Consider the following 18,662-nt stretch of genomic DNA (forward strand, 5'->3'; position numbering starts at 1 on the left):
GGTGATGGTCTTTCATAGTTCTGATTACTAGTTTGACCATTATACTGTCCATTAACTTGCATAGGCTGTTTTTCTCTAGCCAATCTTTGTTGGGGGACATTTACGACTTCCTCCGTGTGTCTTGTGTTTGTTGGTTGGTGGTTATTCATTCGATCCAAAAAGGATGTTGCCCACCTTTCCATTGTGTTCATTAATTGTTGTCCCATGGCATTTACTAAACCATCCCATGGATTTGTTGGTTGAATAAATGGCACAGTGGACGGTCCAATTCCTTGGTTTTGTCCAATAATATGAACATATGGTTCTTGTCCAGAAGTATTGGTCTGTTCGACCATAGGTTCTGACAATATAGGAGTTTCCACAGGATGTGTTACCACATTATCCTCTGGATTTGGTATTTCTACCTCTCCTTCCACGCCTTCTTCCAAGCGTTCATTTTCTCCTTGTCGTCTTCTTCTAGCCATTTTTAATTAGGTCCCACTGGGCGTGCCAAAAATATATGTTGGCTTTTTGGTTTTTCGAAGGGTATTTTTGTGAATGTGAGCGTGCCAGCAAGGATCAATCAGTCCTTACAAAAATTGTGATTGCCAACCAATTATCAGACGATTGTGTTTTAGTTCTTTTCAGCCTCAATGAAGAGGACTTTTATTGGTGGCTTGACTTAGGAGAAGTTAATAGAAATAACAGTAATATGAAGAACAATTGAAGTATTTCATAAAAATGAACACTTACAATGGTCCGAACTCAGCCTCGGAGAGGTTTACAACATCAATCTACTTGAAGCTACTCCTATGAATCGAAGTGCAGTGCGGGTATTTAAAGTGCAGGTATTTAAAGAACAGGTATTTAAAGACTGGAAATGTAAAAGACTGGAAAAGAAAATATATGAAGTAAATGACTGATTTGTATGATCTGAGTCCGTTCTCTTTTTCTGGGGGCTGCCCTGCTATTTATACTCGTTAGTGATGACCTTCAAACTGCACTTCGAACCGTCGAACTGCTCCTCCATGATCGCTGATCATGCTTCCTTACAAGTAGCTCCATTACGCCATTACTGGCAGTTGAGCTTCCCTCTTGTACTTGAATTTGAATATGAGTAACCGTTGAAAATATATCAGTTATTGATCTAGTGTTACTCAGATCATGTGAGGACCAATATTTATTGCCACATGTACGATCAGGATTAAAGGCTTGAATAACCTTCTTTTATTACCCTTACTCTGCCACGTGTCGAACTGTAATTGGCTTTTACAAAATATGTAGCCAACAAAAGTGTATATGTAATTTCGTTCAATACAATTTAATTTATATTATATAATGCAATCATGTATACCAGATTAAAAACTTGACCAACATGTTGATGGTTTGGGGGGCCACCACGAGTGAGGTTTTGATAATTTGAATTGTTTAATTTGTAGAATTTTTTTTTATGTATATCATTCATAAAATAAAACATATTAATATGATAATTATAATATTTTTATTTTATCATATATATTTATCTTTGAAAAAATAATGACAAATATAATAAAATAAAAAATATTATAATTATTAAATCAGCTTAATTTTTTTAATAAATAATATGCTGGAGAGTTCCACAGAATGAAATGTCTGAATTATGTAGACGAAATAATTAAATTAAATTAGAATGAAAAGGATAAGAGGAAGAAAGTGGGGAAGCATGAGATGAGTGCCGCAGAGAAGAGTTAATAGGGTATTTACTGCAATGAGGAAGCTAACAGGTGAATTCATTTATTACTGTCGAACTACCACACCACCTTACGACTCCCTAGACACACCCTCTCCTCGCCTCCCCTCCATTAAATCTCTGTCTCTCTATCTCTCTCTCTCACTCTCTGCTGCACTCACAAACTACTCCCACCACTTTTTATACATATATACTACTACTACTATACACAACTAGTACTAGTAGTAATAATATAACAATCTTCTACTCTTTCTTTCAAATCTCTTTAACATTCTCTGTGTGTGTGTGTCTCTCTCTCTCTCACACATACATACAGAGGAAGAGAAAGAGGAAGATGAGGTTGTGGTGTTTGTGCAGTTTATTAGTATTGGTGGTTTTGGGACAAGGGCAAGAAGATGTAGGAGGAGGAGGAGGAGGGAGTAAAGAGATGGTGCCAGCAATGTTCATATTTGGAGACTCTCTGATTGACAATGGAAACAACAATAACTTAGCTACCCTTGCCAAAGCCAACTATTTCCCTTATGGCATTGATTTTCAAGCTGGTCCTACTGGTCGCTTCTCTAATGGCTACACCGTGGTTGATGAAATTGGTACTCCTTCCTCCCACCCATCAGAATCTCAAAACTAAACTCTCTCTCTCTCTCTCTCTCTCTCTCTCTCTCTCGTCATCAAATAGCTCACTGATTGTTCATTTGTTTCTGTTGCATGTGTAACGATTTCATTCATTTATTTATTTATTTATTTATTTTATTCCATACATATACCATGCATGTATATAGAGATCATTAAGTAATCAAATACAGCTACAAGATAAAAAAACAATATAAAATATATTTATGTATATTATGTGAATATATTATGCCTTATCATTTTAAAATAGACTCTCCATTAATTTTTAGAGATTAAAAATTCAGACATATATAGAAAAATACTCAAAAATTAGTATGTTAATTTTTTTTAAAAAAAAATTGTTTTATAAAAAACAAAATAAAACTAATTTAACAAAAAAAAAAATCAAAATCACTTCATATTCATATAAATTTTCTTTTGTTGGGGTGAAAATATCTTTTTAGTTTTTATTTTCATCAAACTAATAATTTTTTTGTATTCATTTGCCCCTCACTTTGATAATAAGAAAATTTTGAGACTTTTTAGATGTGTTATATTTATGGAATAATTATTTGATACTAATAATCATATTGATAAATTTATCAAAATGATAAATAATTGAGATGCTTTTGTTTTTGTTTTTGTTTTTGTTGTTGTTTACAAGTTTTGATTTATTTTTAATTTATTTTCATTAGGTGAATTGAAATATGATAAATTTATTGCTAAAAGTTAAAATAGAACTTTTTGATAAATAAGTCAAGCCCACACCCCTATGATATAATAACAATTGGGCCGACCCCCCAACAAGTATTCTTAAGTTTATCATTTTGTCTCTAAAATCGTGCCAATATATATAGTTCATGTGCTCATTTTTCTACAAAATGTTAATATGTGTAATTAATTGGATCAAATTGAGAGAAAATTATAAATTCATTTAAAAATTGAATCAATTGAAATTACCTTCAACAACTAAATGATATAGCTCATGTGCTCATTTTCTTACAAAATGTTAATGGATGTAATCAATTGGATTAAATTGAAAAAAATCATTAATTTATTTAAAAATTGAATCAATTGAAATTACAACAACTAAAATGACACAAAATACAAAAATATAAGGACTATGGTGTAATTTGTCCTTACATTTATACTAGCAACATTAATTATTAAAGCAATTGCAATATATAAATAAATACTTGAATGCAGCTCAACTGTTGGGACTGCCTCTGATTCCTCCATACGCTCAAGCTTCTGGTCAACAACTGCTTCATGGTGTCAACTATGCCTCCGCCGCTGCCGGAATCCTCGACATCACCGGCCGCAATTTTGTAAGCACCACTCGATATATATATCATACAGAAATTATGAAACATTTTTGAATGCATATATTTACTATATAGTACATTTTATTTACTCAAAATCATGTTTAATGTTGTAATGTATCATTAATTATAGATGGGTCGCATACCATTCAACCAACAAATAATCAACTTTCAAAACACACTTGATCAAATTAGCAATTACCTTGGAGCGACGGATTTGGCTCAAGCACTCTCTCGATCCATATTCTTCGTCGGAATGGGAAGCAATGACTACCTCAACAACTACCTTATGCCCAATTACCCAACTCGGAATCAGTATACCGGCACTCAATATGCCGATCTCTTGGTTCAAGAGTACAACCAACAACTCATTGTAAGATTTACAAATGATAACAAATTATATCAGCAGTACCTAAATTTTATTCCGTGTTGTTTTGGTAACTAACTCAATTTTTACTTTGAATTCTTGAATTATATCAGTAGTTCCTAAACTTTAGTCTGTCTTGTTTTCGTAACTAACCAATTTTGACATTGAATTCTTGATCCTGTATCAATCTCATCAATGGTTTTGACATATAACACGCACATTGGAAAGCATTGTCTATTTTTTAGGAGCAAAATAGACATACCATTGGATCAAAATTGAGTCAATTAAATTTGTAGGGATTAAAATGATACAAAGGGTTAAAGTTCAAGGATTGCCAATGTAATTTGCCCTTTAAGGTTGAGATTATGATTTTCCCTGTATGTTCTCGTACCTAACTAATTAACTGACTTTTGTAACTAACTGGATTGGCAGAGGTTGTACAATCTTGGAGCCCGGAAATTTGTACTAGCAGGGCTCGGGTTGATGGGTTGCATTCCAAGCATCCTGGCACAAAGTCCAAACGGTGTATGCTCAGAAGAAGTGAACCAACTTGTGCTGCCTTTCAATGCAAACATGAAATTGATGATCGACAACCTCAGCGCCAATCTCCCCGGTTCCCACTTCATTTTCATCAACATTCACAACATGTTCAAAGATATTCTCACCAATAATAGTTCTTATGGTACATAATCATTTTATTAGATCTATATCTATGTTAATTAATTAGACAATTCAATTTATAAATATAAAAAAACAAAACTGTGTTTTTTGTTTGGTTGCAGGATTTAGTGTGATAAACAAGGGTTGCTGTGGGATTGGAAGAAACAGCGGGCAGATAACATGTCTTCCGCTCCAAACACCGTGTTCAGATCGAAATCAGTATGTGTTTTGGGATGCATTCCACCCAACAGAAGCAGTAAACATCATAATGGGGAGGAAGTCTTTCAGCGGCGATCAAAGCGTGGCTTATCCAATGAATATAGAGCAACTTGCCAAACTTTGAGATGATCATCATCACTTCTTCTTCTTCTTCTTCTTCTTCTTCTTCTTCTTCTTCATGTTAGATTTTTCGCTTGTGTCTACTCTATTTGCTTGCTGTTTGGACTGGAGATTAGAAATTGAATGCAGCCAATCAGCTCGAACAGTTTGGAGTGTAGTAATGCTTGCCCTTATTTCTACTTTGATATGGTTGTCATTTGCTGTGTGATGGTTGGCTTAATGGTAGTTGGAAAATGTCTCGTAGCTTAAATTTTGTGGCTCAAAAGTGGCTCAAATGGCCAAAACGACGTCGTTTTGGCCATTTTTATGTTGTTCTGTACTCAAAACGACGTCGTTTTGGCCATTTGAGCCACTTTTGAGCCACAAAATTTGAGTTACGTAGCATTATCGATGGTAGTTTTACATGTGCAAAAACAAATTACAGAAAATTAGTGCCGTACAAACGAACTTTTTAAACAAACTGCAGTGCTATACAAACAAACTTTTAAACAAACTTTCCTTACAAATTGATGTGTCACTTAGAATATGAATGAGTTGGGCCTCATTTCACATTCTAAAGTTGTATCACTCTATGTCGCATCAGTTTGTAAATTTTTTTGTTTGTATAGCATTTTCCATTGCAGAATACACGAGAGGGTGGGGATTCATTATGTGATTTGTTATGTGTAATTTTTTTTTTTCTAAACTAAAACATTAATTACAAAAATTAACCAAAATACTTTTTATCTTCTTATTTTCTTTCAAACTAAACCCGTATATGCTATATAAATAGAAAATTTGAATATATAATAACATGGCAACCTTTATGAAATGGCCTGGTATGAAATTTTAAATTATCACTATTGCATTAATAATCAACTATAAATTTTGTATAAAAATTATGTACGAACAAAATGAAACGATGTTTTTTACACTTCAGTTACTAAATTTGCTATCCACAATTGCCACAATGTCAATGCCCTCCCTTCAAAACGTCCAAAAACAATAGTTGTGACTCTTCCCTTTTGGAGTTGGGATTCTTTGTCCTAATTTTTTGTTCCAACTCTCTGTCAGTCTATATTTCGCCATGGGTTCACTAAAAAACAAAAACCTTTTTCCCTTTTCAAGTTGGGATTCTTTGTCGATTTCTGTTTCTATATCTCGCGATGGGTCCACTAGAAAACTAAACCTCTCCCTCATAAAAATGTGCTTATATCCAGGTGTGAAATTGATAACAATCAGCACTATTAAATTATTTTTCTTTAAAAAATGGGAGCATTAAAGTGAGGAAATTAAAAACCCAACAATAATAGTTGTCTGTTTGTTTGGCTCTGAAGTAAAACATTAAAGAGAGAATTGAATCTGTGAAAACATACTTATAACAACCAAATTGAAGAAAAATATGCAGGTAATCATATTATGATGCAGAAACAATTTGGATTGGATGCTTGAATTATGAGTCTCGTCTGGAAAATCATCCGTCGTCAATTGAGAAGTTATTAGAGTTTATTGTATCCACACTCCAAATTCCTAGGTTCCATCCCTCTCTTAATTCTCTAATGGTGACCTAAGAGGGAAGATCAGAGAGAAATTTTGCAAAGATTTTTCGAGTAAACTCCCACAATAATAATATGTATGTTTTCTCTATGTCAAATATATGATATATATATATATATATCTCTGCGGATAGATGTGGAGTTGTAGACTCCCACAAATCTCCAAAAGATAATCTTCTAAATATCTTATTTATTAAATTTATGTGAATTATCCACAACTCATGTGGACGCTCCATGAGTTATGGGTCGGGCCAAATCCAACCCAATATCCAACAAATGAAAATCTACTTTGATAGTGAAAACATACAACAAACAGATTCAAGAAACGAGGACAATTAAGTGTCGTAGAGAAAAACAATACTCGATTGGAAATTAGTTCGAAATTGCTGTTAAATTGGAATGTACTGTTACAGGAAGCATTGCCAATTGTTGAATGTTTATCGGATATGCATCAGATCGAGACTTGGAAGTAAAAGACTTCTTGGCGAGTACGATGTTTGCAGCCTCTGTGGGATGAAAAGCATCCCAAAACAAGTACTTGGATCGGTCATCACAGGGTTGTTGAAGAGGGAGACATGTTATTTGCCCATTGTTCCTTCCCACCCCACAACATCCCTTGTTTACCACCTCAAATCCTACATATTCATGCATGGTTAGAAAACATTATTATAAAATTTTAATTAGTAATTTTACATATTGAAACTTGAATATGTAAACTAAAATATAATTGTTTAAACTAATTTTTAAATTTTAAAAGACCTCAATTTCAAATCCCATCTAAGGCGCCAAAATGACTGGGCCTTCCCTTCTTATCTATTAATTTCTAGAAATAAGATTAGAAAATTGATACACAAACATTTGTATATAAAATTTAAGACAAGAATGATGTGGCAAAATTATTTTTGCAATTATAAATCAAAATGATGGACATTTAGATTTCCGATGAATGACTATAATTGAAACACATCATTCTGTATCAGTTTTGTGTATAGAAATTCTATTTATATAACATTACTCATAAGATAAATATTTTAGATCTTAAATCTAGCACCAGTGAGTACTAGTTATGAATGAAACAAGCGAGTCATTTGTTTATTGTTTTATGTTTAACAATGCGGTATACTTAAAGAAAAGAAATTACCATAGGAAGGTGCATTTCGGACTAGGTCTTTGGTGCTTTGGAAAGAATCAAGATAAACGAACTTGGATCCAGGCAATTGTCCGTTATTGAAACGATCAACCAACTTTCGAAGCCCTGAGTTGAAGAGAACGATGGCATTGTTGATATCATCGTTACATTTGTTGTTATTACTGTTATTATTGTTATTACGGGCCAATTCATATGGTATGCACCCAATTTGGCCTACTCCTGTTACGACTACCTTCCGAGCTCCCAAATTGTACAATTCCTGTACAAATATTCAATCACTAACATGATCATACATACACAGAGTGGTTTGGTTTCAAAGTTAAACCAAGAACTACATTGTAAAAACGGTTTGATTCCACAGTTTTAGGCTAAATTTTTTTCCACTATATAGAGTTTATCCATTTAAATAAATATTATTTCTACCTATGAAAGCATATTTCAAAATATTTAATTTTATAAATGTGTAAAGTCATAACAAACATATCATACTATTTAGCAACTACTATAGAAATACGGTTTTTAAATAATACAAGTGCAAAAATTGTATAAATATTGGGGTGGGTGCGGAGGAAGAGCAATACACAAACATATAGGATGAATGAAAATGCTTCATTGAAATAAATGAGAAAGAAAACAAATTCTTTGTGGAATACCTTATACATATCAAAATTAATTAAAAAAACAAAACACGGAATGATTTGGTTTGGTTTAATTCGGTTCTTGAGTCTTAATCCATGAACTAAACTGTAATCAATGATTCATAAATCTGAAAAAGAATGGACCAAACTATCCTAGCATTGAACGGTTCAATTTTTTTTTTTTTTTTAAAAAAAAAAATTTAAAGAACAGAAAACAAACAAAAACAAACGATATGAAAGTGTACGAGTTGGAGATGAATACTGTGAGCTGGCGAGAATAATCTTGAAGTAGTACAGTAGCAAATGCCATAGGGGTGTAATCTGAACCAGTTGAATAGAAGCCGGGCATGAAGTAATTGTTTAGATAGTCATTACTTCCCATTCCTGAAAAAAATATGCATTTGCTAAGGTACCCCCCAACTGCATTGTTATCTCCTCTGAAGTACCTACTTATCTGTTGAACTGTTCTTCCAAAGTTGGCAACTTGCTGGTTCATTGATATGTGATCCCCCTGCATATATATTAAATTACTAATAAACCCTTCACATATTGACATTCTTATTTTTGAGATAAATTACAAATACACCCCATGAAGTTTTCATAAAATACTAATTCCCCCCTACCAAATTGTTGCCTGTTTCATCTCGAATACCAGCTGCTCCCGATGCATAATTGGCTCCCCTGAGAATGGCGTGACCTTGGACCCTTGAATAGGGAGGAATATAATTTGGAAACCCTAGAAGTAGTGCTGCAAATATTACAACAAAGAAAGATAAAATGTCATAATTAATTTAATTACTTGTGTAAGTGATCATTTGATGATTGATCATCATCATGTATCCACTGGACAACAGCGAGAATCAAGTAATTAATCAAAAAGCTAGAGTTTAACCAAAAGGTGTTCATGCAAGGCCAAGGATTTATCTCCCTTATGCCAAATGTTGTCTCTATGATATGATTTATCTCTACGACTCTGATCTCGTGATAGAATGTGAGCTAAAGATATTAAAACATAAGAAAGTGCACAAGATTCGGTTTTATCAATATATAAAATAAATAAATAAATAAATAAATTGTTTTTTTTTTTTTTTTTCCACATTCACCTAAAGCATCGACGTAAGTACGACCATTGGTGAAGCGGCCGGTGGCGCCCTGAGGAAAATCAATTCCATAAGGGTAGTAGTTGGACTTAGCAAGAGTGAGTAGTATCCCGTTGTTGTTCCCGTTATCTACCAATGAGTCCCCAAATATGAAGAAGCATGGCACCAGGGGCTCTTGCTCTCGGCACGACGACGTTTGTGTGCAAACCCGTAAGAAAGCCACAAACACCAGCAAAACTAACTCACCACTACTCTTCATCATGTAAATGTTTTTGCATGCCATGCAATTATAATGCATGGACGATCTGATTTTATAGTGTTCTGTCACAAGCATTTATGCCTTTTCGTTGGACAAACAAGTATTGATCTCGTCGGAGATAGGAATTTAATACAACGGGGGCACAAATTAAATCTCTAATTTTAGCACAAACAACAACAACAAACCAAAATATTTAATTTTAATATAAATCACTACCAATCAAGATTTATAATTTTAACATATCAAAATCTCTTATTTTAACATAAATAATAATAATAAACAACTATAAATTAATACTCATAATTTTTGTTTAAAAGTAAAAAATAATAAATAAAGTTACTTGTAAACAATGAAGAGAAGACACCAAGATTGTAGTGTGGTTTCAAATCTGTGTTGTGTGATCCCAATAAGAAGACAAAGAAAATATATGGAGACACTTAACAAATATTGTGAATAAATTAAAAAATAAAGAACTTCGTACACTTTTAAGATTTTAGAAGTCCTACCACCTGCGGTTGAAAGCTTTGCCCAGCAAATTTTTAGATTGTTTCCGTGGTCGGAATTGTGTGTGTGTCAGTGTTTTGTTGGGATTGGGACTCCAAAAACAAAAAACAAAACAAAATACAAATACAAAAACAAAAACAAAACAAAATGTGGGTGAGGTGAGGCGCCGTGTGTCAGTGTGTTTGGTTGGGATTAGGGGTTAAAAATATAGAAAAAAAATAATAATTAATTGAAAAGTGAAGATGTAGGGCTGTAACTGTGTGAATGTCAGCTAAGACCCCCACAAAAAAAAAAAAAATTGAAAAGTCAGAAGGGCACGTGACCCCTCTGGTCACTGTGTCCCTCTGCTCCTAATCTTGACTAATGAGAAATTGTAAAAGGAAAATGTTTTATATAATTTCATTTTTTATTGCATTTTCTTTATTATCTTGTGTCTAAAAGTGATAAAATAAAATAACAAATGAGATTATGTATAGTATTATTCATCGCAAAATATATAAAGTGAGTCAATATTTATTGATGATATAATATAAATAATAAAACAATTAATCCTGTGTTTGAAAATCACTGTTAAAAGAAAAATATGATATTAAAAATATAATATAAATAATAAAAATATTTTAGTATTTCAATTCAAGACTAATGAATAATAATTATTATTTTTTGTTTTGGTTTTGGTTTTGGTTTTGCTAGTATGAATGTTGGGATTCATGTGGTGGTATGGGCTTGGCTTGGAGAGTTAGATGAGCAACCAACCAGTACATACCCTCGTGAGAGTTATATTCGAATGTATAGCTTTTTAGCTGTGAGTCATGAGACTCACTCTGTGTCTTCTACTCGATCAGCGGTGGCAAGGAATGAAATCTCGTGACTTGGAAAAAAAAAAAAAAAAAAAAAGGAGAAAATTATAATTAAGTGGTGTTTTTGTAAAATAATAATAATTATTATTTTTAAATAAAAACAGCACTCAATTAAGGGTGTAAAAAAATCAAGAAAATCATTTACACCGACCGAACTGGACACGAACAATCAATTTTGGTCTTTTTTGAAGTGTTGCAGTCTATGCAATTTCAAAAATATCAAACATTAACATTTCAGTTTGCACCGGTTTCCTATCTGAAAATACCTTTGCTACCACCTTTGCGCAACCAACGACCGCATTGGGTCACCATCATCTATGAGTCTATGACCATCAATATACAGTGAACACCCTTTTAACTTGTCTTCAAAACAAAATTTTAAAATATATATAACTAAACATATTTTATTTATTTTCGTTTTTATTAAAGATAAATATAATCAAATTTAATGTTTGCTATAAAATAAAAAGGGACAATTAAAAAAAAAAAAATCAACAGTTGAACCTCAGGATAAAATAGACATTAAGTTTTTAATTTTATCAATTTAAAACTTAATTTTTTATTTATTTTTTATTTAAGCTATTCATCTATTTTTATTTAGTAAAATCGACAAAAACAAAAATAGTAACATTTTAGTCATTAAACTAATGTCAGTATACATAAAATGTCTAAAATATAATTTTACTTAAGTTTAATGACTAAAATATTTATTTATTTTTATCATTTTTTAGTCAACAGAAATAAACAAATAGTTTATATTAAAAAAAATTAAGATTTAAATTAACAAAATTCAAAATTTATTTTGTTATCAGATTCAAACTAGTGAAACCCATGCTATGCATGGGATGTGAAAAAATTAATAAACGGTAAATTTAACAGAATTAACTAAAAAAATGAAATTCTTAATTGCTCTCCTATACAATAACAAAATTACTTAAATTATTAATTGAAACATATTTCTAACATCATTAAAAATTGTTAATTGATTTGATGATTTATTAATAAAAGGGGCGATTTGTTATAAAATTAGAAATCTCAGAGGGTCGAATGTAATTTTCAGAACCACAGGGGACGATTCATATTTTAATCATACCTCAGGGGGTGTATTTGTAATTTACCCATTAATATAATATGTTTATATGAAATAATATAAATAGTTAGATTTTTGTATGTAAATTATGAAACTAAAAAATTAATATTAAAACTTACAATTTAAGTTTTACAAGTTTATCACAATTTATGTATCAATTTTTAATTTGTCACAACTTCAATAATGTAACTTTCAACCCCCTTGTTAAGGTTGTAAATTTGGGCGAATTGAACCCAAACAACTCAAGAAGCCAGTAAATTTTTAAAGATTGTGCAACATAATTTTTAATTCGATGAGAACCTATGTAAAATTCAAAATTTTGAATATATTTGAATGAACTTGGACAAAGATACTAAATAACCTGAGCAATCGAAACAAAATTGTATATATAAATGCATAAAATTTTTGCTAATTTATTTTTTTTAATAATAAATCAGATTAATTAAAATTTTAATATTAATGAACAAAAGCAAATACAACTTTTAGAAAGGGATCATGGAATAAGTTGATATTAAAAATATATTTTTTTATAATGGTATAAAATATTTAAATATAATAAAATTAAATTTCTACAAAATAAAAGTATCTGTATAAAAAAAATAAGGAGAAAATTTAGAATGATATTCTCATTTAATCTGAAAATAATTATAAATGACTAATAAATTATCACCTATAACCGTTATTTTTTTTAAAATAAAAAAATATATTTCACAAACCATCACTTTTATTAGAAAAATAACATTTATTTCTATTTGTTTTAGCAAAACTCACTTTTTAGTAATTTGAGCCCAAAAAAATTATTTTTTATTTTAGTTTGTTTAATTGACAGCTGAGCTTAAAAAAAAATTAACACGATCCACCATATTTCGCGAGTACTAAAAAAGTCAATATGAATAATAAGAAAAATGTTTGAAACCTACAAAAAAAAAAAAACCTACAATTGTATCCACAATTATGTGGATAATATGTGTCAACTCTTGATTTGTTATACATTTGTGTGGGTGATTTTCCGACCACACTGCCCGCTTAGTAATCAGCTGGAGAGCACTGGCAGAATAGATGGCACCTGACTAACCTGCAACAGAAATATAAGAATCCCGCGGTGGTTTCGACCACCCGGGGGCACTCCGACGATCAAGTCAGTATATCTCTCAAAGATAAATCAAATACTAAACTCACAAGCTTGAGTATCAAAAGACATACCTTAGACCCATGGGGGTGCCTCTTATTTATAGCCAACTCAATCCTAGTCCCAATAGAAGCCTGACTTCTATGGACTCAGGATTACTGCTTATCTGGGACTCCCAGTGGAGTTAGGACAAAACTCTCTAAGAGTCTTATCTTTACCCAAACTAGAGTCTTCTCCCAATCTAGGACTCTTGTCCATATCCAGGTTGAGTTCCCTCTTCATTCTAGGACTCTTATCCCTTATCTGCTTATCTCGGATTCCGATATCTTCGGAGGTAACCTCGGCCTAGCCGAGATGACCTCGGCACAACGACCAAGACACGTGGCACCTCGGCTGACATGTCGGCGTCACCTTGCCACGTGTTGGTACTCAGAAAATATATCCCCACAACATTCAATAATATGAAACTCAACTCCCTTGTCACATCATTGTAGGTGAAAGTATGAGTCTGTAGTATTCTTAGAACAATAAATTATCACATGTAACTCTCATTTTCTTTTTTATTATATAAAAAAAAATAAGTTTCACCAACAATCACTTTAAATAGAAAAAATATATATTTATTTCTATTTGATTTTAGAAAAAGTCACTTCTTAACTATTTTTTAAGCCAAAAAAATTATTTTTTATTTTAATTTGTTTAATTGACAATTGAGACAAAACAAAATTAACAAACTCTATCATGTTTGGCAATTGTTAAAAAAGTCATTCATTTTCTTAATATTTTGTAATTTGTTTAAAACAATATCTGTATTAAAAAAATTATTGTTTAAGTCCTTGTAGTTTAGAAGGGCATAATTTTTTTTTATATAAAGTTTAGGGTAAATTACAAATACACACTATCAGGTTTACTTAAAGTACAGATTGTTCTATGTGGTTTAAAAAATTACAAATACCCCCTCATTAGAATTTTTTATTTAACGGAATTAATTAGAAAATAAAATTCATAATTATTCTCCTATACAATAATAAAATTACCTAAATTATTATTTGAAATATATTTCTTACATCATTAAAAACTATTAATTGACTTGATAATTTATTAATATAAATGGGCTACTTGTTATGAAATTTGAAACCTCATGAGGTGGAATGTAATTTTCAAAATCATAGGGGGTAATTCGTATTTTAATCAAACTCTAGGGGTGTATTTGTAATTTACCTTAAAATTTAAAACCAAAAATGACAAAAAATAAAAATATAAATTTTTAATAGTGATTAATAATTTGAACACGTATATTTAATAACATATTATGTTTAGACCAATAATATTATAACACATGTGAATATTGATCACATTCTAATTGTAGTAACATAATTAAAAATTAAAATTTTATTTTATAATTTAATAAAATATCCGTAAATTAATGAATGAATATAGATATTATTCTAGTAATATAATTTAAGGAAGAATCTAAATTGAAAATTTTATTTTAAAAATATAAGATTAATTTATAAACCAATGATATTGTGATACTTATTAACAAAAATTTTAAAAAAAGAAAAAGAATTGCAACTTTAGGTTTTAATAAGATGATAACGTTTTTCAATTATAATAGCATATAGATTTTGTATGAGGTTATGAAATTCTCATAATATCTCTTCTTAAAAGCGTTCTTTTGTAAATATATAAATAATCTCAACGTTACCCTTATTGCTCATAAATATAAAAATTATGAGTTAATTATGATAATTTTAAATTTTTATTTAAAACTTATAAATCATGGGATATATATTTATAATTTTAAATTTATATTGTGCCAATTTTAAATTTAAATTAATGGATTGCTTTCTATATTTAGTAACCCTCAAATTTAAATTTTGAAATTGATTAATACACTTTTCATTTTTTTTTAGATTTAATATACTTTCTATTTGAAAATCATAAATTAAGGAATATTAATATTTATTTATTTATTTGTTTTTGCTCGAATAAGAGTTAGGCCATCTCCAACGGTTCACCAGATTCATCACTAAATTTGAATTTGATGAAAAATGACAGTTTTTTTGTCTCCAACGATTTCATCAAAATTATATCAAATTGAAAACGGTCCAAAATTTTCACCAAACTGAGGTGTTGGGACAGATTTCACCATTTTACTGTGTGTTTACGTTGGAAGTGGGGCCCACTGAACGTCCGGCCGATTGTCCCCCGGCCGTCCAGGTTACATAGAAAATAAAGAGTTGCAGCTATGGTTTGGACTGCAAACTAGTTTGAAAAGTTGGTTGCTTTTTGTGGCACCAAGAATAAATTCCTTACCAACATTGATCCATGCATAACATAGGGAAACGGATTGCATGTATATTTAAATTTGTATCAAAATTAGCCGCTGAGCAGGTGCAACTCCAATAAGGTTACCGTTGATTTTGCAAACAATTTGACAAACTCACTGTTGTTGTGGTCTATTGTCACGACCCAAACCCGCCCCTATGAGTTTAGCATCGCAACCGGCCAGTAATCTGTGATTACCGAAGGCCTACTTAATGGTAATGACAGTAATACAGAGTAAAGGGCTGGCGGAAGCCAAACAGTAATAAAAAGATGTCCAATGAGCTATGAAAATCTGAATGCAAAGAGACTTTTATGAACAAGCCACAAAAACCTAAGAGCTTGCAATCTATGCTCGAGCCAACATTTCGTCGCTCGAGCGGAATTCAGAAAACAAAGGTGCTTACTCGAGCATGGAATCCTTCGCTCGAGCGAGGAAGCCAAAATTTGGGTTTTCCAGATTTGCTCCAAAGCTCAAACCATGAATTAAACTTATCAAAACTCAACCCTTTGGGCCAAGTTTCTGGAAAACACTTGGAAACTCATACCACAACATGTTTTTGAAGATCATTTTGTAGAATCAAGCCCAAAGGTAAGCCAATTGAACACCAATTTCAAAGAAACTTGAAGAACAATGCAAGAACATAACATGCATGAGTTTTTATGAATTCCAATGCTCTAAAACATGATCAAATGCAAGATTGAACTCAAAACTATGGTGAATTCATGGACTACAACCAAAATATGAACATGCATGTCGAAATTCTTATGTAAATGATCTCAAAACTCAATGATATGGACATGCATGTACACAGACATGCATGCACACATTGCTACTCAATTCAACTCTTTAGGCTATAACTTGATTCTAATCTCCAATACTTCCATGAACCATGCAAGAAACAACTTAAATTCATGTTCAAGAGGGTGAATTTCCTACCTTAGGTCTTGGATTCCAAGTTTGCTAGCTCAATTTTGCAAATTCCCCTTAATTTCTCAAATTTTCCAAGCCAAATTTTGATGAAATCAATTTTCTCCTACTCTCCCTCTCTCTCTCGGTTTTGGTCTCCAAATGGATGACGATGATGCACCAAAAATGATATGAATTACACCCCAACCAATGCCTCTAAAGTGGCCCACTAATGGCAAACATGTAATAAATTCAAACTAATGTAATTTAACACTATTTAATCTAATTAATCATTCCAAATCAAATTTTAATTAAACCTACCATAAAATCATATAAATTCTAATTAGCATAAAACACTAATCAATTTCCGATTCGATCGCCGATAAGGCCTTCAATTCGCAATTCGAAATTAAAACATGAACAAATCATTAAATGACAAACAGATAAAAATGCAATTAAAGCAACACACTCATACAATCAATTTAAGACTCCATTCTAATCAATTACTTATCATGCTCAATCACAATTTAACGCTAATCAGAGGTGAAGGTTGTCACATCTATAAAATAAGACTCTACCAATCTTTTAATTTCACAATATCATTATAAATTCTATTTTCTTTGTGCTCTAGTTAACTTTAATCTTCACTTTTTGTTTTTAATTTCACGATATCATTACAATTTTTATTTTTATTTTTTTATTTTTTATTTTTTATTTTTTTTTGTGCTTTGGTTAACATCAATCTTCACTTTTTGTTTCATTTGTCTTCTCATTGTGTGAGCTTTAGTGTATATTATTTTTTCAATTTTTCTCCACCTCTTTCGTTATTTCTTTTATAATATATTTCATTGTGTGTGTTGAATGTTGTATCTTATTGAATTTTCTTAAAACTATGAAAGATTTTAAAATGTTTGAGGAATCACAAACTTCAGAGCAAAACATTAATATTAATTTTATTTTGGAAACTTCTCGTGTTTCTCGTGGTAAAGCGTTTACCATTATAGAAGATAAAACTTTTTATATAGATCTTGATTGGCCGTCTCTTAATACTTCAATACTGGTAATAGTCCGACTATGACAATATTTTGTGAACAATTACTTGTTTATTTTAATTCACAATTGAGTGGTGAATCAAATTGAAACTATATTTCTTTGTCTCACTATTAGTTTGTCATGCAAAAGGCAATTAATAAATTATGTAGTTTTCTTAAGCAAATCCAATTGAGGTAACAAAGTGAAACAACTAAGGTAATTTCATATTCCCTATCATGCAAAAGGCAGTTTCATTTTCCCTGTCTGGTCGACCGGTCGGTCGTCTCCCAGACGTTTACTGTGTTTTGATGAAAGCTACAGTACACCGTTGGAGTGACTGATATTAGATTGAGGAAATCATCTTTTTTTTACTCAAATTTGATAAAAAAATGGTAAACCATTGGAGATACTTTTAGTCAATAGAAATTTTTTAAAAATCAAAAATTTATGAAATTTAAATTGAAAACTTGGATTTGTGAATTAAAAATCACTTTTTTTCTTAAATATATACACTAAAGATTTTTTTTTTTAAATAAAAAATAAAAAATTTGCAAACTTTGTCCTATTTTGGGAACAGAGTTTTACGCTGCGTCTGGCTGAGAACGCCAGCGCCAAACTCCAGCATTTTTCGACAAAAATTGATTTGGAATTCTAGTTGTAATCAACTACATGAAATTATGATACTACCCTTAGTGGTGCAGGATCATGCAGGCCAATATATTACATTGAGTGAGGGCATTTTGGTAATTTTACAGTTGTACACCATGACATGACAACTTTAAAAAATATTATCAAAAAAAGTAAAAAAATAACTTTTTTCCAACTTCCCAAGTCACTTTCTGAAAAAGCCAAAAATCTTGATTAAAAGCAAAAAATTTGATTTTTACCACATTCCCAAAACAACCCTTTACCAAACCGCGTCTTACCAAATAAAACCTAAACGAGGGCCTATTTTTGGGAAGATGATAACAAGTAGTTTTTTGGCTTTTAATCAAGTTTTTGGTTTTTTTAGACAAATAATTTGAAAAATTGGTAAAAAATTACTTTTGAATTTTTGGTTAATATTTATTTATGATGTCAAATTACAATAAAATGACCAAACTATCTATATTCAATTTAAAA

At 31.1% G+C, this 18,662-nt stretch overlaps 2 protein-coding genes across 2 annotated transcripts; one reads left to right on the forward strand and one right to left on the reverse strand.

Annotated features, from left to right (window-relative positions):
* The first annotated feature begins 1,273 nt into the window (after positions 1-1,273).
* Positions 1,274-5,201, forward strand: LOC114267544 (GDSL-like Lipase/Acylhydrolase superfamily protein). Its single transcript, XM_028208581.2, has 5 exons — positions 1,274-2,298; positions 3,524-3,645; positions 3,773-4,012; positions 4,439-4,688; positions 4,789-5,201. Exons 1-5 carry the CDS (start codon positions 2,043-2,045, stop codon positions 5,007-5,009), a joined length of 1,089 nt encoding a protein of 362 aa, XP_028064382.1. The 5' UTR covers positions 1,274-2,042; the 3' UTR covers positions 5,010-5,201.
* A 1,656-nt stretch (positions 5,202-6,857) lies between these two features.
* On the reverse strand, positions 6,858-9,776 carry LOC114267543 (GDSL-like Lipase/Acylhydrolase superfamily protein). Its single transcript, XM_028208579.2, has 5 exons — positions 9,432-9,776; positions 8,952-9,076; positions 8,591-8,839; positions 7,682-7,949; positions 6,858-7,175 (listed from the first exon to the last, which is right to left on the reverse strand). The coding sequence occupies exons 1-5, from the start codon at positions 9,760-9,762 to the stop codon at positions 6,913-6,915; spliced, it is 1,236 nt and encodes a 411-aa protein (XP_028064380.2). The 5' UTR covers positions 9,763-9,776; the 3' UTR covers positions 6,858-6,912.
* Between the last annotated feature and the right edge of the window lie 8,886 nt (positions 9,777-18,662).

The sequence above is a fragment of the Camellia sinensis genome, chromosome 12 (genome assembly GCF_055761805.1).
Source record: "Camellia sinensis isolate YWXY chromosome 12, ASM5576180v1, whole genome shotgun sequence".
Taxonomy (NCBI): domain Eukaryota; kingdom Viridiplantae; phylum Streptophyta; class Magnoliopsida; order Ericales; family Theaceae; genus Camellia; species Camellia sinensis.